The 19,779-nt window shown below is 44.1% G+C and overlaps 1 protein-coding gene across 2 annotated transcripts in view; it reads left to right on the forward strand.

The window, feature by feature from the left end:
• Positions 1–3,313: 3,313 nt before the first annotated feature.
• Positions 3,314–19,779, forward strand: part of RTF2 (replication termination factor 2) — a 40,533-nt gene continuing 24,067 nt past the window's right edge. For both annotated transcript variants that reach the window (XM_067708571.1, XM_067708572.1), the window contains exons 1-5: positions 3,314–3,467; positions 7,175–7,269; positions 8,110–8,203; positions 9,940–10,079; positions 13,895–13,973. In XM_067708571.1, coding sequence (XP_067564672.1) covers positions 3,399–3,467; positions 7,175–7,269; positions 8,110–8,203; positions 9,940–10,079; positions 13,895–13,973 — 477 coding nt within the window. In that variant the 5' untranslated portion in view covers positions 3,314–3,398. The remainder of the gene's footprint in view (positions 3,468–7,174; positions 7,270–8,109; positions 8,204–9,939; positions 10,080–13,894; positions 13,974–19,779) is intronic.

The raw sequence follows: 19,779 nt of genomic DNA on the forward strand, positions 1-19,779 counted from the left end.
AGTTCCCCGACCAGGGATCAAACCTGCACCCCCTGCAGTGGAAGCTCGGAGTCTTAACCACTGGACTGCCAGGGAAGACCCTCCTAGAATATTTTTAATATTTCACTAAAACTGCAAACAAAAAGTAATTTTTGTCCTGAGTTATCTCAGCAATCAATTCCATTTTCTACTTTATTTTATTTTAACCATCTTTGGGTTATCCTCCCAAGTGTAACCTTAAATGAGGCTGCGAAATTCTTGAAGAATCCTAGCACAGAGTTGTTTTTTTTTTTTCATGCTAACTCTTAAAGTGAGTTACTCTGCATATCAACTTTTTCCGGAAAGAATTCTTATTATTTATGTTATTTATTTATTTATGGCTGCGTTGGGTCTTTGCTGCTGCGCATGAGCTTTCTCTAGTTGTGACGAGCAGGGGCTACTCTTCGTTGCAGTGCACGGGCTTCTCATTGCGGTGGCTTCTCTCGTTGTGGAGCATGGGCTCTAGGCACGCGGGTTTCAGTAGTTGTGTCACGTGGGCTCAGTAGTTGTGGCTCTTGGGCTCTAGAGCGCAGGCTTAGTAGTTGTGGCGCACGGGCTTAGTTGCTCTGTGGCATGTGGGATCTTCCCAGACCAGGGCTCGAACCCGTGTCCCCTGCCTTGGCAGGCGGATTCTTAACCACTGCGCCACCAGGGAAGTCCCTCCAAACAGAATTTAAAACTGCACCTCTGGAGAGCACATGGGCAGAGCTAACCGGAAATCAAACCCTCAACAGTTTAGAAGTCTGAAATATTTGGGAACTATAGTAACACCCAGTAGAAGCACTTAAAGTATTGGTTCTTAGCCTGGGCCTCGGGAAGTCATGAATGAAATACATACACGTATAAACTGTAGCAAAATTTCCTACATGCTTATGGATATTCTTCTGCGGAATAAGTCCAAAGTTTTCATCAAATTCTCCAACAGGTCCAATGACCCCAGAAAGGTTAAGGAATACTGATTTTGCTAGAGGGTAATGTTTTTCTCTTTCATGATTTCATTCTTCTCCTGCCCTTCAAGTTCACAGTTTGATCCAAGGATCAAAGTTGTCACCAAGGATCCTCTTAAGGGAATATCCTTTACTGGTTCATTCAGCAAAGGCAGTGGGAAGAAGCTGCTGCCCAGTGCGCTGGAAATGAAATGGCTCAAATCAAATAAAGCACGGAATACAATGCCTGACAGCTCTCAACACAAATTAGTTGCTACTGATGATAATAATCAACTTAGCTGTGTATGGTCTGCAACAAGAAGTAACTTAGAGACCAATACTCTAAAAAAAGAAACAAAGGAGGAAGAGAAAAAACATCCAGCTGCCTGACCTTTAATGCCCTGAGAGTCATCACCACTGGGTGTCATCAGCAGCTTTGCGGGGAGAAGTCAAGGATCCTGGCATCTGTGGTTAGATGGGCCTCATTTGAGGAAGCCCCTTCCTCATCTCCTACTCCTACTTCCTTGATGTGTGACCCTGACCCAAGACACCTTGGACATCTGAGACTCAGGTTTGTCCTTCGGGAAACAGAAGGCATTACACCCCCTACTAAGATTGTGAGGACAGAAGGAAAGAATGTTTCCAAATCTCCCAGTGTAGGTAGAATCATGGTTTGATAAAGAGCAGCTATTTTTTTTTCTTTTTTTTTTTTTTGCGGTACGCGGGCCTCTCACTGTTGTGACCTCTCCCGATGCGGAGCACAGGCTCTGGATGCGCAGGCTCAGCGGCCATGGCTCACGGGCCCAGCCGCTCCACAGCATGTGGGATCTTCCCGGACCGGGGCACGAACCCGTGTCCCCCGCATCGACAGGCGGACTCTCAACCACTGTGCCACCAGGGAAGCCCAAGAGCAGCTGTTTTTGTTTTTTCTGCCCCAAATGAATTCAGTGAGGGGTAGATATACTTGTCAGAAAATAGCACTGGTTTGAGAGTCTGTCTAAAGATCCTTGGGTTTTTGCTATTCTCTGTCTGATTTTCTGTCCATTGCTGTAAGAGAAAACTAATCTTAGAACCCATTCCCAGCTCTCACTGACTAGCTGTCTGACCGTTGACGAGTGCTTCGATCTTTCCAGCCTTCTGTTTCCTCCCCTAGAAATGAGATTCTAGGTGTACTCATCAGTTTTAGGGGCTGCTTGTCACCTCTCTCTGAATGAGTCTGTACTTTCTTTTGGTTTACTGACTACTGAATAGTGAGTGTGCCAAAGATTCTTCTAGGCACTGAGGATGCAACAGGGAATAAATCAAAGTCCCTAGGGAGTTTACAATTCTTGTCATGGGCATAAAAATAAATCATAAGCCAATGAGAGGCCAGCTGATTAAAGGGTTTATTTTCTTTTAATTCCCATTAACTGCAGTAACAGATAACCCAATCTTATAGCCCCTGAGGTTTTCATATCCACATACACTTTATTTTCTGTTCCCAAGTGGGGAATATTTTCTGTTTTTTATGTTTCACTTTGGTCAACGTGGTAACATCCATTCATAAATGGTCGGCTTTACTCGCAGTGGATAAGCTTTCCCCTAATATTTGTAATAATTAAAGGAACAAATGGAGAGATGGTCAAGAGCATGAAAGCAGACAATCATGGATTTTAACAGGGGTTTTGCATGGGATTTGTGTTCTCATTATAGATATGATACAGCCTGTCTCTTGGAAACATCAGTGTACGTTTTATAACTATACCTGAGTCTGTTAATTATACCTCCTTTATCCTTTAATTTATTTTTAATTTTTTTATATACCTGCGTTTTAATAAGTAAAATATTTTTGCCTGGGCTTCAGTCTGCTGTGAATGAAATGTATACATGTACAAACTGTGTGCACTATTTCATATGTATAAAATATACGTGGCAGTATCAGAAAGTTTCAGGCCTTAGAGGATCTTACTCCCCCATAATCTCATATAATATCACTTCAAAGGATTTGTTACGAGTGCTTAGGTCACAACTGATGCTCACTAAAAAGATACGTTCTCTTTTTGAACACATGAACGTTAACTGAAATAACAGTTCCATCCATATTCATCACTAATTGCACGAATAAAATGCAGCCCTTCCCTCCACGAGCTCCCCAGCCTACGGATGTCTGCCCAGAGTCAGACAGGCTGGGGCCCGACGGGCTGCCGCGAGGGAGTGGAAGAACGCTCCGCACCCTGCTTCGCACTCGAGGCCCATTCAGCACTTTGCAGCAGCTTCCGCCGTGGGGCCACGCCCAGCGCCCAGCGATGTTCTCCATGGCAACCGGGGCGGGGCAAAAGCCCCACCCCACCCCCGCCGCGTTGCGACGGGCGTTTTGCGTCACTGCGGCGCGCCGGAAGTGACTGCTACAGTCGCTAGGCAGCCCGGAAGTTGCGGCTGTAGGGGTTTACTTTGGACTCTGACTCCCGGCTTGCGATGGGTTGCGACGGGGGAACAATCCCCAAGAGGCATGAACTGGTGAAGGGGCCGAAGAAGGTTGAGAAGGTCAGTGACATGGGTCCAGTGGGGCCCGGGGGTAGTGGGGCACGCGGACGCCCCCAGGGGGCGAAAAGAGGTGGGAGGGGGAGCCAGCGGGTTTCCACACGCAACTGTGCTCATTTATCCCTTTCAGAGAACTCAAGATTAACCACAGTATTAATAACGGGCCTCTATTGAGTGCGTGTTGTTGCTATTCACCCGGCAGTGCGCATAATATGGGGTATCTCATGTAATTCTCAAAACAGCTCTACGGGTACATACTGTCAGAAGACATGCAAATTGAGGCTCAGGAGGAGAAAGTTGTAAAGCTAGTAAGTGGCAGAACCAGGATTTGAAGTCTGTCTGCTGCTAGTAACAGTGATACAAATGGCTGCTCTTTGTTGAGTTTTGTACACACTAACTTCGTTTTCTCAGTGAAGTCTTCTCAAACCGTTACCTATGAGATCAGGTCCTCCTCTTTTTTTTTTTTTTTCTCTGCTGCGCTGCGAGGTATGTGGGATTTTAGTTCCCCGACCAGGGATCGAATCCGTGCCTCCTGCAGTGGAAGCGCGGAGCCCTAAGCACTAGACCGCAGGGGAAGTCCCCAGGTCCTCCTCTTTAAAACTATCTAACAACCATGTAGACTGCTTTCAGGTTGGTTAATGTTGATCTCAGAGGATGGTAAGCTCCTGGTGGCAGAGCCTGCACCTTTTACCCCCTCTACAACTAGCACAGCTCCTGGTGCAGTAGATGTAGTGGATAAATGAATGAGTGAATAATCCCTAATGCTCACCAGTAATTGAGCAAATTATGTATTATAATTTCCATGCTACTAACAGGGAAATTGAGTCAGTAGCATGACCAAGATCATGCAACTGGTAGGTAATGAAGCCAGGATTCACATCCAGTTATTCAGGATTTCAAAATTAGCACTAGTAATTACTTTTTAATAATAGAAGGTGTGTAAAGTACCTAATACAAGTGGCTGGCACATTGTGGATGGTCCATATGAGTCTCCATTCAGCAGCCAGAGAAGTCTTTTTTAAAGATAAACTCCACATATCAACTGTATTTAAACCACTCCAGTGGTTTCCCATTGTATTCAGAAAAAGAATCCCACAAGACCCTGTGTGGTCAGACAGGGTCTGATGTAATTACCTCATCTTCTGCCCTTCTCCAGCCCTTTCATTCTGTTCCAGCTACACAGGCCTTGTTCCTCAACCTGGAGTATAATTTCCTCAACCTGATATGTTCTTCACTGAGATAGTCATATCATTTGGGTTTTGTTTTTTTTTTTAACATCAATCAGTTCTTTACTCAAATGTTATCTCAGTCCACTGTAGCCAAAATACATCTCACTTCTGATCACTCTATCCTGTTCTGCTGCTTTATTTTTCTTTCTTTAAATAAAAATTATTTATTTATTTATTTTGGCTGCGCCGGGTCTTAGTTGCAGCATGTGGACTCTTAGTTGCGGCATGCATGCGGGATCTAGTTCCCTGACCAGGGATCGAACCCGAGCCCCCTGTGTGGGGAGCGTAGAGTCTTACCCACTGGACCACCAGGGAAGTCCCTACTTTTCTTTATAATGATTATCACTATATTTGTTCTTGTCTCTTTCCTATATGGACAGGGTCCTTGTATGTTTTATTTCTGTGACTCCTGTGATGTGTCTGCCACACAGTAGACACCCAACAAATATGTGGAATTTGAGAGTGAATGAACACCCAGGAGGATGGAGCGTACCCTCTAATCATACCAACATGTGCAGACATTAATGCTGGGTAGTTACCACTTGTGTGCGAGAGCTTTTACCCAAAGAGTATTCAGCTCAGTTTTGTTAACTTGTGCCCAGAGCTGAAGAAGTAGCTTAATGAAAGGCTTGGCAAAGAATAGGTGTCAGAAGGGGATAGAAAAGAAAAAGGGTGATCTGAAACAACTAGAGTGCCCAGGCAGGATGGAGTTTTATTATCCTTATTCACTCAACAAATACTTATTAAGTGCTTACCGTATACACCATTCTAGGCCCTGAGGATGCAGCAGGAAACAGAGTCCAGCCCTTGTAGAGCTTACATTTTCAAATAGGTAAATAATAACATTTGTTGATCACTCATGTGGTATGTTGGGTCTGGCCCAAAACATTATTCAAATTTGATACCTTGCCCTGAAAAGAGTGACCCTAGAATAAATGTTTTCAGAAGTTTTGGGGGGACCAATTTTTAAATTCCTGGGCAAGGAGTAATCTGGAAAGTAGATCCTAAACTTGCTGAACATGGCTTTTTATTTTTTTAAATTGATTTTTTGTTAGCTGAGTTGGGTCTTTGTTGCTGCGCGCAGGCTTTCTCTAGTTGCAGTGAGCGGTGAGCAGGGGCTACTCTTTGTTGCGGTGCACGGGCTTCTCATTCCGGTGGCTTCTCTAGTTGCGGAGCACGGGCTCTAAGCGTGGGCTTCAGTAGTTGTGGCTCGCGTGCTCTAGAGCGCAGGCTCAGTAGTTGTGGTGCACGGGCCTAGTTGCCCCGTGGCACGTGGGATCTTCCTGGACCAGGGATCGAACCTGTGTCTCCTGCATTGGCAGGCGGATTCTTAACGATTGTGCCACCAGTGAAGTCCCCTGCCTGGCTTTTTATCCTAGCTCCTTGGTCTGCTTGTGTGTTTGTGACCTTGACATGTAACTTAACTTCTTGGTATGTCAGTTTCCTCAACTACAAAGGTAAAAATCCTAACTCAGAAGGTTTTATGAGGGCTAAAAGACAAGTCACTGAAACTGCTTAGCACAGTGCCTGGCACACAGTAAACACTTAAGTAGTTGTTCCTGCAAAAATTAAATTTAAGGGAATTTAAAATTTTTTCTTCCTGTTTTCTTTCAAATGTGCCATCCTGTTACATTATTCAGGTTTGACATTTTAGGAAGAGGAAAGAGTGGGACATGGAATATTAAATAGGAGAAAATATCATTTGAGGGCTCGGGAAGGTCTCAGATCTGGATCTTTATACTGTGGATAATGGCTTGATATGCCACATAGTGAGCAGTTGGCAAAAAACACTTCTGTTAAATTGCTGATTTTATAAAGAATTATACAGTCTGTGCTGAACTGTTTTTTTTAAAAAATGCCTATCTTCTCAATTCTTTGTCCTTAAATTCTGCTACAACTTTGGAGCCTTTCCCATTGTTAGGAATTAACCTGTACTGCTTGTTTTTTCTGTATGGCCTTCCTAACTTACTGTTAAGATATAGATATTAATATGTAACTAGCATAAGCAATATAATGACTTGATGTGAACTGTTTCTTTGTACATGTCATGTATAGAGAGGCCTTTATTTGACGTAGTGTCGGTTACTTGTGACTTTTTAAATCCCAACTTCGTGTGTCACTATCTTTGATTTAAAACACAAAAATCGTGGGACTTCCCTGGTGGTGCAGTGGTTAAGACTCCGCGCTCCCAATGCAGGGATCCTGGGTTCAATCCCTGGTCAAGGAACTAGATGCCACATGCTTGCCACAGCTAAGGGTTCGCATGCTGCAACTAAGGAGCCCTCGAGCCACGACTAAGGAGCTGGTGAGCCACAACTAAAACCCGGCGCAACCAAATAAATAAATAAATAAATATTTTAAAAACAAACAAAAAAATTGTCACAGTGTGGTATTACTGAATAAGCCTTTATATGTGGAACTGTGGACCATGTGTCTTTCAGAGGTGAAAATTAATTGACAAGATTTTTTTTCTTTTCTCAGGTTGACAAGAATGCTGAGTTAGTGGCCCAGTGGAACTATTGTACTCTAAGTCAAGAAATATTAAGACGACCAATAGTTGCCTGTGAACTTGGCAGGTGTGGTTCCTTTACTTAATAGAGACGAGTTTTTATTAAATGATCTTAAAAAGAATTTTAACATATAAATGCTGTTCTTGATTCATCAAATGTGAATGATCTCCAGCAAATTTGTGAAGCCTGGGTTATCATTCCCTGTCTCAGAACATACTTCTGCACTTTTCTATTCCGTTTGGTTTATTTAATCCATGGGTTGAAAACTCAGGGGCCATTAGGAGTTAAGTTATAAAGATAAATGCATGAAGGACCCATGTGGGGTCAGTAGGGAATGGTGAGGACTGGGGGAAACTGGAGAGTTCACATTCCTGTCTAAAAGGTAGCTGCAGGAATTCCCTGGTGCTCCAGTGGTTAGGACTGACTCAACGCTCTCACTGCCAAGGGCCCAGGTTCAGTCCCTGGTTGGAGAACTAAGATCCCACAAGCTGTGCTTCATGGCCGACAAAAAAGGCAAATTAAGGGTAGTTGCTATTCAGTTCCAGCCTGTTGTTACAGTTCAAGATTGTAGACTGATTCCAGAACATATGGTTGTTTTTTTTTCTTTTTTTCAGGGAAAGTTGAAAATGTGTACTTTTATATTAAACTTCCCAATTTAAAAAAAGCCTTGTTCAGGTCACATTCAGTCCTCAGACTGCCAGTTTGTAGCCCTTTATGTAAACTAGTTTCTTTCTTTGTATGCTTTGGAAATGGTTGATACAGGATTAAATTTACTTTTTTTTTAGGAGTGCAGGGCATTTCTATTATCAGACGTAAATGACTTTGGATTGTACTCAATTTAGTCTCCTTCCTTTGGGTGAAGGTTGATTATTGCCAGAATGTTTTGACTGATCTTTATTGTTGCAGACTTTACAACAAAGATGCCATCATTGAGTTTTTATTGGACAAGTCTTCTGAAAAGGCTCTTGGGAAGGCAGCCTCTCACATTAAAAGCATTAAGGTAAGACAGGTGATTCTGAAGTGCTCCGGCGCTTTCAGTGGTTAGGGTTTATTTTATAGAATTCATGTAAATTTTAGACTGAACTTGGAAATTTGGAATTCCAGTCCTGCCCAGCCACCTAATAAAGGTGTGATTTGGGGCAAGTCACTTGAAGTTCAAACCAGAAGTCCTCACACCCGTACTTCCTGGATTATAAATCTGTTGTGAGTTCATCTGTGGGAAAGAACTTCAAAACTGTAGTATACGAGTTTCAAAACTTCGAAACTTGTATATTGTGCTATATAGGTTTGGGGGGGCATTATTTTTATAGTTAAAACTCAGCCACTCGAATTTTGGTTTGGAAGACACTTTTATAGAATTAGAGATTTTTATAGGTGGATAAGTATTCAATCATAGTGGTTATCTCCTGCTGATTAGAGGTTCTGAAAGTTCTTTCATAAAAGTGGAAAAACAAGCTTTTTAGTAAAGGAAGTTTGTTGAGAGGACAGAATCTTTCAAATCTGGTCAGTGGGAGAAAAATCAAAGTAGTGAAAAATTCGAGAACCACCAGGCTTGACAGGTGAAAACACTCGCTGTGTATGACATGTTGAGGCCTCATGGCTCATCAGTGGGGCGCTTAAACTAGGTCCAGAGCCCCTGACGCCCAGGCTACGGCTTTGAGTTTTTTCCTCCTTCTGTTTCTTTTTAAAAATTTTTTATTATTATAATAGGCTTTTTGTTTGAGTTCTCGGGGTAATTACAGAATATGTTTATTTCAGACAAATTAGTGATTCTGAGATGTAGCTGTTGGTAGTGCTGTAGAGGTAACCATGCTGACTGTTGCCATCGTTTCCTTGGGAAGAGAATTCATTTCTCAAAAACCCATAGTAGCATAATTATCTTATCTCAAAAATGCGATTATCACTGAAATTAACTTATACAAGTCTATACTTAAAACACAATATATAATGTATGTGGTTGAACTTTTAACTTTAATGCAAAATTTTTTTTTCTAAGAAATCACAACTGTAAAGACAAAAGGATTCACATAAAACAATGCAAAGGTTATTATTACTGCAGTTAATAGTCCACAGACACTCTGAGCAGAGAACTTGATGAACACACAAGCAGGAAGCCGACCCCGTGTGTGGTGGCTTTCCTTTCAAGGTGCTCAGCTGCTCTCTGGAGTGTTGAAATCAAATGGTGCGGTTAAATATGAAGAAATGCTTCAAATGCTAAAGTGGGGCTGTTAGGTCACTCCTTGTAAAACTGAATTTTGAAAACCGGAACAGCTGGATCTTGGAGTGTGACAGTAATCTCCGGCTAATATTCTGCCTTGGACTCATTAGACCATGGCCTCACAGATTTACCGTCTATTTATCTGTTAAATAAACGTGGCTGGTCAGTAATATGAACAGCCTCAGTGAGGCTTCATCAGCCAGGGAAGAAAGTGTTCCTTTCTGGATGAAACTAATACAAAGCTTTCTTCTCTTGGTGGGGTAAATTTTCATGTCTGAAGTTACTTTGCCTTATATAGCAAAATGCTTGTAAAATAGAAATTAATTATTTGCTAGACAGTGCATTTAAAAAATTTTGTTTTCTATCACAACTTATGGTTTAATTTTATATCCATGTTAATTGATGTTAAAGGAAAGTAGAAAAAGAGGTTTGAATGGGAAGGGACTAGAATAATAATTAAGGCCAAAGATGATCCATTTGTCAAAGGAACTCTTAAAATATTCATGTTTTTTTCACAGAATGTGACAGAACTGAGACTTTCTGATAACCCTGCCTGGGAAGGAGATAAAGGAAACACTAAAGGTGACAAACACGATGACCTCCAGCGGGCACGTTTCATCTGCCCTGTTGTGGGCTTGGAGATGAATGGCCGACACAGGTCAGTAATGGGCGTGGGCAGATGCTGTGGGGTCTGGGTGAGTAATCCCAGTGCTGTTAGGATCTGTGCCGAAGCTTAATAATCACACAGATTTCTTTAAGGTGCCTTTTGGTTTGGGTGGCGCACAAGGCCATGTTCATTCCCTACCAGCCACGTGTAATGTGGCCTCTTTGTTGTCTGCAGCTTTCTGTTCTTGAGGTCAGGAGAACCTAAAGTAAAGAGGGAGTTGAAACATTTGTCTTGTGACACTTAAGAGACTTGAGTTGAGTTCTTTGGTCTTCTCCTATGGGAAAGAAAATAAAGGACAGATATTTCCCATCAAACAAATGCCATTTCCTTAACAATTGCTTAAAACTCTGCAGTGGAAAACGGTCTTACAGAATGTGTGGTTGATCGGTCAGTGAAAGGCCCGGTTGATGATGATAACTTGCTTTGAATTTGTAGCTAACAGATCCTCTGGCTAGAGCACCAGAAATCTTAAGCTTGAGATTTATATTGCAAATGTAAGTAAGTAAGTATATTTCCCCCTTAAAAAAATACGAGTGTCGAGTGGATTAGTAGGTGCCTTTTTATAGGATGTCTCACTTTGCCAAAGCTTTAAACTTCTTTCCCACCATTTAGAAATATCTTTAATAGCTGGTAGTCCAGACTAAATTTCACAAGAGGAATATTCTGGAGAATGAGATTCATGTACCTAACCTTGTCCTACGTGTGTGTGTGTGTGTGTGTGTATACGTACACATTATTTTGAGGTGAAAGTCATAACATTCACAGTCTTTTTAAAGTGTATGTTTCAGTGGCATTTAGTACATTCTCAGTGTTGTGCAACCATCACCTCCATCTAGTTCCGGAACATTTTCAGCACCCCAAAGTAAAAACCCCCTACCCAGGGGCTTCCCTGGTGGCACAGTGGTTGAGAGTCCGCCTGCCGATGCTAGGCGACACGGGTTCGTGCCCCGGTCCGGGAAGATCCCACATGCCACAGAGCGGCGGGGGCCGTGAGCCATGGCCGCTGGGCTTGCGCGTCCGGAGCCTGTGCTCCGCAACGGGAGGGGCCACAACAGTGAGAGGCCCGCGTACCGCAAAAAAAAAAAAAAAAAAAAAAAAAAAAACACCCTACCCATTAAGCAGTCCCTCCCCATGCCCCCTCCCCCCAGCCCCTAGCAGCAAACAATCTGCTTTCTGTCCAGTGGATTTACCTATTCTGAATATTTCATATAAAATAGAATCACACAATATGTGACCTTTTGTATCTGGCTTCCCACTTCTTTTTAAGAAAACCATGGTTCACCCCCAAAAGAGGAACTTAGCAGAAACAGACTCAACTCTGGCGTCTTGAGCAGGGGTTACCTGTAGCCTGTTGCTCCAGTTGTGGCTTCCCCCAGTTTTTTCCCTTTCATTTGCTGGTTAATCTCTTCTCCTTTTTCTCTTCTCAGTTAATTGAGCTTTGCCTGTTTTGGCTTTGCCCTCTTCCTGTTAATAGGGCCTCCACACTCAAAAATTGATTTGGGGGTTAGTTTGTATATTTAATAACGTTTGTATAATAAAGATTTAAGTGTACAGAAAAATAGAAATAGGTTATTGGTATAATAAAAACATTTAGCCTTTGTTTAAAGAAAAACCAGTTCCTAAGTCACTAATACTTAGTAAGCATTCATAAAGCAGGTTTTTTTTTAAGTCCTAAACAACATTTAATGAATATTAGTACAATGTTATTAATTTGGTTTTCGTTAGAGCAATCTGCATCTGCTATAATCCCTAGGATTAAAAGTTTCTATGGAGAAATTAGAGAAAGTTTCTATGGTGAAAAGTTTGGAGAAAGTTTCTATGGTGGTATTTTTTAGAGGAACATAACAAGTAAATGTGAGGGGCTTCCCTGGTGGTTCAGTGGCTAAGACTCCACGCTCCCGATGCAGGGGGCCCGGGTTTGATCCCTGGTCGGGGAACTAGATCCCACATGCTGCAACTAAGACCCAGCACAGCCAAATAAAAAAATAAATAAAGAAGTAAATTAAAAAGAAGTAAATTGTGAAAGTGCTTTTTGCACCTTTACCCCATCCTAGCCTCCAGTGACAGCACTGTTAGCTGTTCGGTGTCTAACGCCCCCTACAGACCTCTGCAACCCCAACACACAACACACTTCCCTGCACCTCTGCAAGAGAGACACAAATAGACATGTATGCTTCCCACCGGCATGGAATCATATTACACATATTTTGTAACCTTATTTTTTTCTACTTCTCTGTCTAATTTAAACATTTTCTTGGCCATACATACAGATTTCCTTTTTTTTTTTTTTTTTAATTTTTTTGGTTGCATCGGGTCTTAGTTGTGGTAGGCAGGCTCCTTAGTTGCAACTTGCCGGCTCCTTAGTTGTGGCAGACAGGGTCCTCAGTTGCGGCTTGCGGGCTCCCCAGCTGTGACACACAAACTCCTACTTGCAGCATCATGTGGGATCCAATTCCCGGACCAGGGATCGAACCCAGGGCCCCTGCCGTGGGAGTATGGAGTCTTAACCACTGTGCCACCAGGGAAGTGTCTCACCTTATTCTTTTCAATAGCTGTGTAAGAGTTCATATTTATTTAACCAGTCCTCTGTTGATAGGCATTAGGTGGCTTCCTCTTCTTCCTTGCTGTCCTACACAACTTCATAAATACATACTTGTGCATGTGCACACTTGTGGGCATGTTTCTGTAGGAGAAAGTCTGCAGAGTGATGCTTTACCTGATACTACTGCCAATTGTCCTGAAATGTTGTGGCCACCCAGCAACACGTGCCTGTTTCCTCAGACAGTTTCCAACTGGATACCTTCAGACTCTTTCATTATTGCTTGATAGGTAAAACACTGTATGTCCTTGTTTGAAATGCATTTCTGTAATTAAAAGTAGGGGTTAAGCATCTCTTATGTGTTTTGGCCATTTATATTTCTCTTGTCAACTGCATGTTAACGCCCTTTACCCATTTTTCTATATTGTGTACTGTTGCTTTTATAGACCTCTTTGAATATTCATAAACTCTGAACCTCATATGTGTTTAAAATATTTTCTCCCTGAGTTCCTATTCTGTCTTTTGACTTTTTATGGTGTTTTTAAAAAAATGCCTTTATTTATTTTTATTGATAGAGTCTTTTTTCCAAAGGATTATTGCAGGGGGGTAGGAGTGGAACTTTGGCCTATGTTTGTGGTTTTAATTTCAGCACACAAGTTTCTCCTCTCTCTGAAAAGTAGAGCTTTTCCTAAGTGACTAAGAAAACTTTCCTAAGCTGAAATGGCGTAAATCGAACAAGCAGTTACCCTTAAGACACATCTTGCTAGCAGATGCACAAAATAAATAGGGATAAAGCACAGATGGTCACAGACACAGTTCAAAGCTATGGCAGCTTGACACTGAGATGCTGAATGTAGTTCCTCTAGAAGGAGCTCGGGGTGCGAGCTGCCTGTATAACAGCTCACTGCAAAACAAATGCTGAGTGCCATTTCTTAGTTCTTGCCATTTTTCATAAAAGCAGAAATCCACTTTGGATTTCTTTCCGTTAGCGAAAATAGGTACTAATGTAGGTCTTTCGTAAAAATGAAGTGGCGTAAGGCAGACTTTCAGAAAGCGGGGTGTGTGTGTGTGTGTGTGTGTGTGTGTTTTAAGTACTTTATTTATTTAGGACACACTGATTTTTTTTTTTAATGGAATCAAATATAACCATTTTTTTCTTTGAGGTTCTTGGCCTTTGTGTAAACGAAACAAATGTTAATTGCTAAATGTGCGTAATGATTTTTGAATTGTTATTTAAGTCATTCTCCATGTTGGATTATTTCTCCAGGTTTTGTTTCCTGCGGTGCTGTGGTTGCGTGTTTTCTGAACGAGCCCTGAAAGAGATAAAAGCAGAAGTCTGTCACACGGTGAGTTGTTAACATACATCATTTGTTCCTTCCCAGTAGCTGAAGAAATCAGATGGTTTGGGGTCCCCCCTCCATGTGTCATTTCAGCATCTTTCAATTCTTTCTGAAACATGAATCTAATTAGTTGCTTCTCTGCTTAAAACCTTTCTAGTCCCGTCCTTGCCGGAAGTAGAGACTCAGACCGCCTCTTGTGATGTGTCCCTGCCCTTCTGTCCTCTCCTGTGCCTTTGTCCCCTCCACCGTGACCTGCCAGCGGGAGGGGTCCTGCTCCCCGAACCTTAGTTCCAGAGCCATTGCTTCCTGTGTGAACCTTGCTGCTGTCTCCTTCCCTGCTCCCTGGGCACCTTATTATCCCACTGACCTCATCACAGTGTAATTGCTAGTTAGGTGGTGCTTTCCCTACTGGACCATGAGGGTTTCTTCTTCTAACTCTTTTTTTTTTTTTTTAAAGACTTCATATTTTTTTTGAGCAGCTTTGGGTGCACAGCAAAATTAAGAGGAAAGTAAGGGGTTTCCCCTGTACCCTCTACCCTCACACGTGCCTCCCCCATTATCAGCATCCCCCCCCAGAGCGGTTTACTTGTTCCAGTTAGTGAGCCTACGTTGACACCCCATCATCACCCACATCCCCTTTACATTAGGGTTCACTCGTGGTGCTGTACATTCTGTGGGTTTGGACAAGTATATAATGACGTGTATCCATCATTATAGCCTCACGTGGTGTATCTTCGCTGCCCTCGTGATCCCCTGTGCTCCGCCTGTGAGTGTTTGAGAGCGAGGGCAAAGCTCGTCCATCCTTCACCCTGCCAGCCTTGTTCTCCCCAGGGCAGGTCGCACGTCCTCAGTAGACGCTCTCGGGAGTGAGTGAACCCATCACGTGAGGGCGCGCCTGCTCAGCTCACGTGAGGGCGGTGCTGAGGGCTTTGTCCTCACGGGGTTGCTGCTGCAGCCTGGGACATCTGTGTCTGGGTGTTCCGCCGGTCCGTGGGGAGCCTGGCATTTACTTTAATGTCATGGATACCAACAACTCCTGGCTGCATTTTCACCCACATTAATTCTGCTTGGATTTCCTTAGGCCTCCCAGTACTGTTTCTCCCTGTTGTGAATTATTCTTTGATCCAGTAGCTATTGTGGAACAGCTGCCATGGGCAGTACCGTCCTAGGCACGTGGGGTGGCGTACATTGTAGATAAGATTGATCCAGTCCCTGCCTTCATGGAACCCACATTCCAGTTGGAGAGAGAGACACTCAGGTAACCGAGCAAGGCAGTACCGCTTGTGACAGCTGCCAGGAAGGAAGCGCAGAGGGTGAGGTGCCGGAGGGCGAGAGGCCCCCTCAGCGGTGGTCGGCGGGGGCGCCTCTGGGGCTTTGAGCTAAGACCCGAGGGTGAACGGCAGCCAGCCAAGCGAGGTCTGAGCCGAAGCTCAGAAGTGGCGGAGGACTTCGCTAGTTGAAGGAGCAGAGAGTGCGGTGGATGGTGGGGACAGGAGAGAAGTAGATGAGGTTGAGGGTGAGGCAGGGGCCACCTTCTGTAGGGCCCAGGTGGCTGCGCTGGGGCTTGTGGATTTTACCCTAAGAGCAGTGGGAAGCTGGGGACAGCTTTCGGCCAGGCCGGATGTACTTTAGTTTCAGAACGATTTCTCTGTAAAGAAGTCAGACGTGGAGGAGGATACGCTCAAATGTGATTCCATTTATTTGAGACTCAAAAGACAGACAAAAGGTGATTGGTAGTGAAGAAGTCAAGGAGGGGCGTGGAGTTGTTTCCAGTTTGGGGCGATTACGGATCAAGCCGTCAGAGAATTTGGAATCTGTCTCATTAAGCTTTTGCCAAAAAAAGAGAAATTCAAAGAATGCATTCAGGAATTGATTCATGTCGTTTATTGTCCAGTATTTATTATGTCTCCTGTGTTCACGACGATGTTACAGGTGTTCCCAGGGAGGATGGGATGTGAAGGAATCAGTGCCTGTGCTCAAGGAGACTGCAGTCGTGCAGGAATCAGGTTACATGAAAAATCATATTCTGTTTTGTTTTTTGAGGCCAGTTGCCAAGTGGATGTAAGGATGCTACTGGAGTTGAAGGGCCAGAGAACTTTCTGGCTGTGCTGGTGAGAATTGTCTTTATGGGAGGAGACATTTGTTCTAGGCCTTGAAGGCAGAGCATGTTCTCACGGGTCAGGCTTTCCCAGAGAGTGGGACATGGCTGCTGGCATAGGCGAATTGGTGTGAGGGGTCCACAGACAGGACCCCAGACGCCCCTGTGAGACATTGCACAGCAGGACGGTAGCTCCCATTCTGGCGCACCCTCTGCCTGTGTGCCTGCCTGCCTTGTGGAGAAAGTCTCCGTTTGGTCCTCGGATCGTTTTAATACATCTCACTGATCTCCCGAGAGAGAGCGGACCTTACGCTCAGAGCTTTGGCAGGCAGGGCCTCGAGAGATATGTTTGTGTTCTCTGCATTTTTATGCTTTCTTTACATTTATGGCAAGGGGTACTGTTTTTATACATATGGTATGAATATAAAGTCAACATTTAAAGTAAATTTAAGTAAAAACAATGGGTAGATTTAACGAAAAATATTAAGATACTGACGGTACCTTAGGCAGGGGAACGCCTGAAGTTTGAGAGACGCCCTTGTCAGTGATGGTGGGTGCGCTGTGGGCAAAGGGAATGTGTGGGAGAGGAGAGCAGCCGTCACACTCAGGGGAGGAAGTGCCGGGGCAGCCTGTGAAGATGGGGCCTCAAGATGTAGTCCTGGCCCAGCCGCTCAGGAGCAGGGAGAGGCCAGAGATGTGAGTCAGACTGCTGGCGGAAGCTCTGATTGCCAGGCAGAGGGGCAGCTCGGGGGGCATGCAGCAGGCGGCCCTTGACGCCTTTGCAGCAGCACAGCGCCTGGGGAGCAGCGGGGTGTAGGTCTGTGCAGTATGGGCAGAGGGAAAAGACTAAACAAGAGCAAGAATCTGACAGCAGGTGAGGAAAAGGAGCCTGAGAGAGAAGTATCGTGAAGGAAACGGCTCAGCTGGCCTGGGCTTCCTGCGAGCAGGAAAGGAACCTCGCTCGCATTTGTTCTGTGTCCAAGTGTGTGCGTGTTTTCACAGATAGTGCGCGAGGCGTTGTCTGAGTGTTAGACACATCCGCAGGCACACTGAGGAAATTTACTTGAAAGGATATAAATATGAGAAGGTGAGAAATGAAGCTGAAATTTATTAAAGCAGCCAAGTGTCCTGAATCAGTGGTTCCCAACCCAAGCTGCACTATAGAATCCCCACAGTGGTTTGCTAAGTTCCCACTCCCCACCTCAGACCCCTCGTGAGCATCTTCAGGGTTAGTGTGGAGCCCGCACGGAGTTCCACTTTCATATAAGCTCCCGGAATAATTCTAAGGGGCAGGCAGGTCTGGGGGACTCGGGGATCGAAAGCACTCAGGCTTCTTTCCCCGACCCACAGGGATAACTTTCTTAGATTGGCGTGCAGTTGTCCCTTCATTGGCTGACGCCAGGCATCCGTAACCATCTTGACAGACTTGAAGCAGAATAGGAGTGTCTGCTCACAGCTCTGCAGAGAAGTTGATTTTATTTCATGGAAATGCAACATTGCAAGGGAACTCTGAAATCATTTTGTTGGTGTCTGGGAACAAAGTGCTAGTAAACGTCTGAAAGTCTACGTAGAGCGCTTCAAGGGAAAGGAAGGAAGTAGGAGGAAAGGGGAAGCAACTGCATCAGGATTGCGCAAGAAGCCAAGACCAGTTGAGGACCGGACACCGGCTCCTCCAGCCTCCTAATGGGGGCTGCCAGGGCTGTTGAGACCACCTGCAGTCAAGACAGGACCCTGGCTGGAGTCCAGGAACACCTCAGGGACAAAATTCTCTTAAAAATAAATCTGTTATCAGAAGAGTAATATTTTACTCTTTTCACTTGTATAATCTCCTTAAAAATTGCCTTTGAAACATAGCTAGATTGAATACTCTGTGTATTAGTTTGCTAGGGCTGCCATAACCAGGTACCACAAACTGGGTGACTTAACAGAAATTTATTTTCTTACAGTTCTGGAGGCTAGAAGTCTGCAGTCATGATGCTGGCTGGGTTGGTTCTTCCTGAGGGCAGTGAGGGGAGGATCTGTTCCAGACCTGTCTCCCTGAGTTGTCGGTGGCCTCTTCTCCCTGTGTCTGTTCATATTGTCTTCCCTCTGTGGAGTTTGTCCCTGTGTCCAAATTTCCCCTTTTTATAAGGACACCAGTCGGGTTGGATTAGGGTCCACACTAGTGACTGCACCTTAACTAATTGCATCTGCAGAAGGTGACATTCTAACATACTGGGAATTAGGACCTCAACACATGCCGGGGCGGGGGGAGCATAATTCAACTGATAACACTATACAGTTTAGAAAATCAGAGCATGGGACAGTCAGTCAGTGGCACACTTGAGTGGGAGTCATTCATTCGGGCACTCACAGGACCGACATTGAGAGCCTGATATATATCAGTTTTGGTTCACACACCAGCACTGGCTGGCTTGGGAGTATAAATCACTTCACCTCTCTGGGCTTCAGATTCTAGTATGTAAAACAAAGGAATTGTAGTAAATTTTTGGACGCTTTCCTTTTAGACCCAAATTCCAAACAATGACATTTTTAAATGAAGAAAAAATCCAATGACAAATTCGTATACTGTCATTAGGAATCAAGCTCGTACTTCTAATTTCAGGTCTCTAAAGTTTAGTAATACTAAGTATATCAGTCAAGGTTGGCTACGTCCTGTAACAAACAGCCCCCCAATTCCAGTGGCTAAGAACGGTGAGAGCTCCTGGTTAGGCAGCTTTCTTTTAAGGGAAACTCAAGGACTCAGGCTTCTTCTGTCCTGTAGGTCTGACTTCCTCTGGTGTTTAGAGTATTCTCCGTTCAGTTGGCTGATGGGAACAGAGAAGGAAGCATCTAGCTTAGGAGGTTTTTATGGGCCAGGCCTACTTAATGCTTCTGTTCACATTCCGTTGGCCAGAACTCAGTCACGTGACCACAGCTACATGCAGGAGCCTGGGGATTATAGTCTAGCTGGACGCCCGGGAAGAAGAGGTGAACAGGAGCCACTTCTGCCAAACCAGCAAAAGGAAGAGTGATGGCGCAGTTTCAGGAGCTGTAGTGCATCGTGAAAATGTGAATGAGGGAAGATAAGGCCACAGTGTCAAAGTCTAAAGCAAATATTTTCATGTTTTACGTAATGTCTGAAATTTAGAGGAACCAACATCATAAGAACAGTGTCAGGGACTTCCCTGGCGGTCCAGTGGTTAAGACCGCACTTCCACTGCAGTGGGCACGGGTTCAATCCCTGGTCAGGGAACTAAGATCCTGCATGCTGCGCGGCACGGCCAAAGGAAAAAACAAAAAAAGGAAGACACCTTCCCATGGAAACAGAAAGGAATAAACAAGTAAACAGACACGATAGAATGTGATATTAAAAAAAAAAAAAAAGAACAGTGTCAGGAACCTCCGTGATACTGAGGGTGTGCACGTTCTCTGCTTTTCCCTGTGTAGTTCCATCGACATTTGGCTTTTCAGTTCCCTAGAAGAGACTCCAGGGTTTGAAGTAGCTCTGGTTCTGTGTCTAAAACACATGGTGTGCACACTTGATTTCAGTAAACAGAGTCCAAAGAGATGTAGTTGCTAGGTTTCTTTGTTTTCACTGTCAGCAAAGCACCAGCCGAAAAATTAGTTGTATTCCCCACTATGTTCTTCCCTTCTTGTAACAAGAAGAAACACATCGGAGTAATCACAGGTTGCAAAATAAATGATGTGCTTGTTACTCAAAACACGGTCCAT

The sequence above is a fragment of the Pseudorca crassidens genome, chromosome 15 (assembly GCF_039906515.1).
Source record: "Pseudorca crassidens isolate mPseCra1 chromosome 15, mPseCra1.hap1, whole genome shotgun sequence".
Lineage (NCBI taxonomy): Eukaryota > Metazoa > Chordata > Mammalia > Artiodactyla > Delphinidae > Pseudorca > Pseudorca crassidens.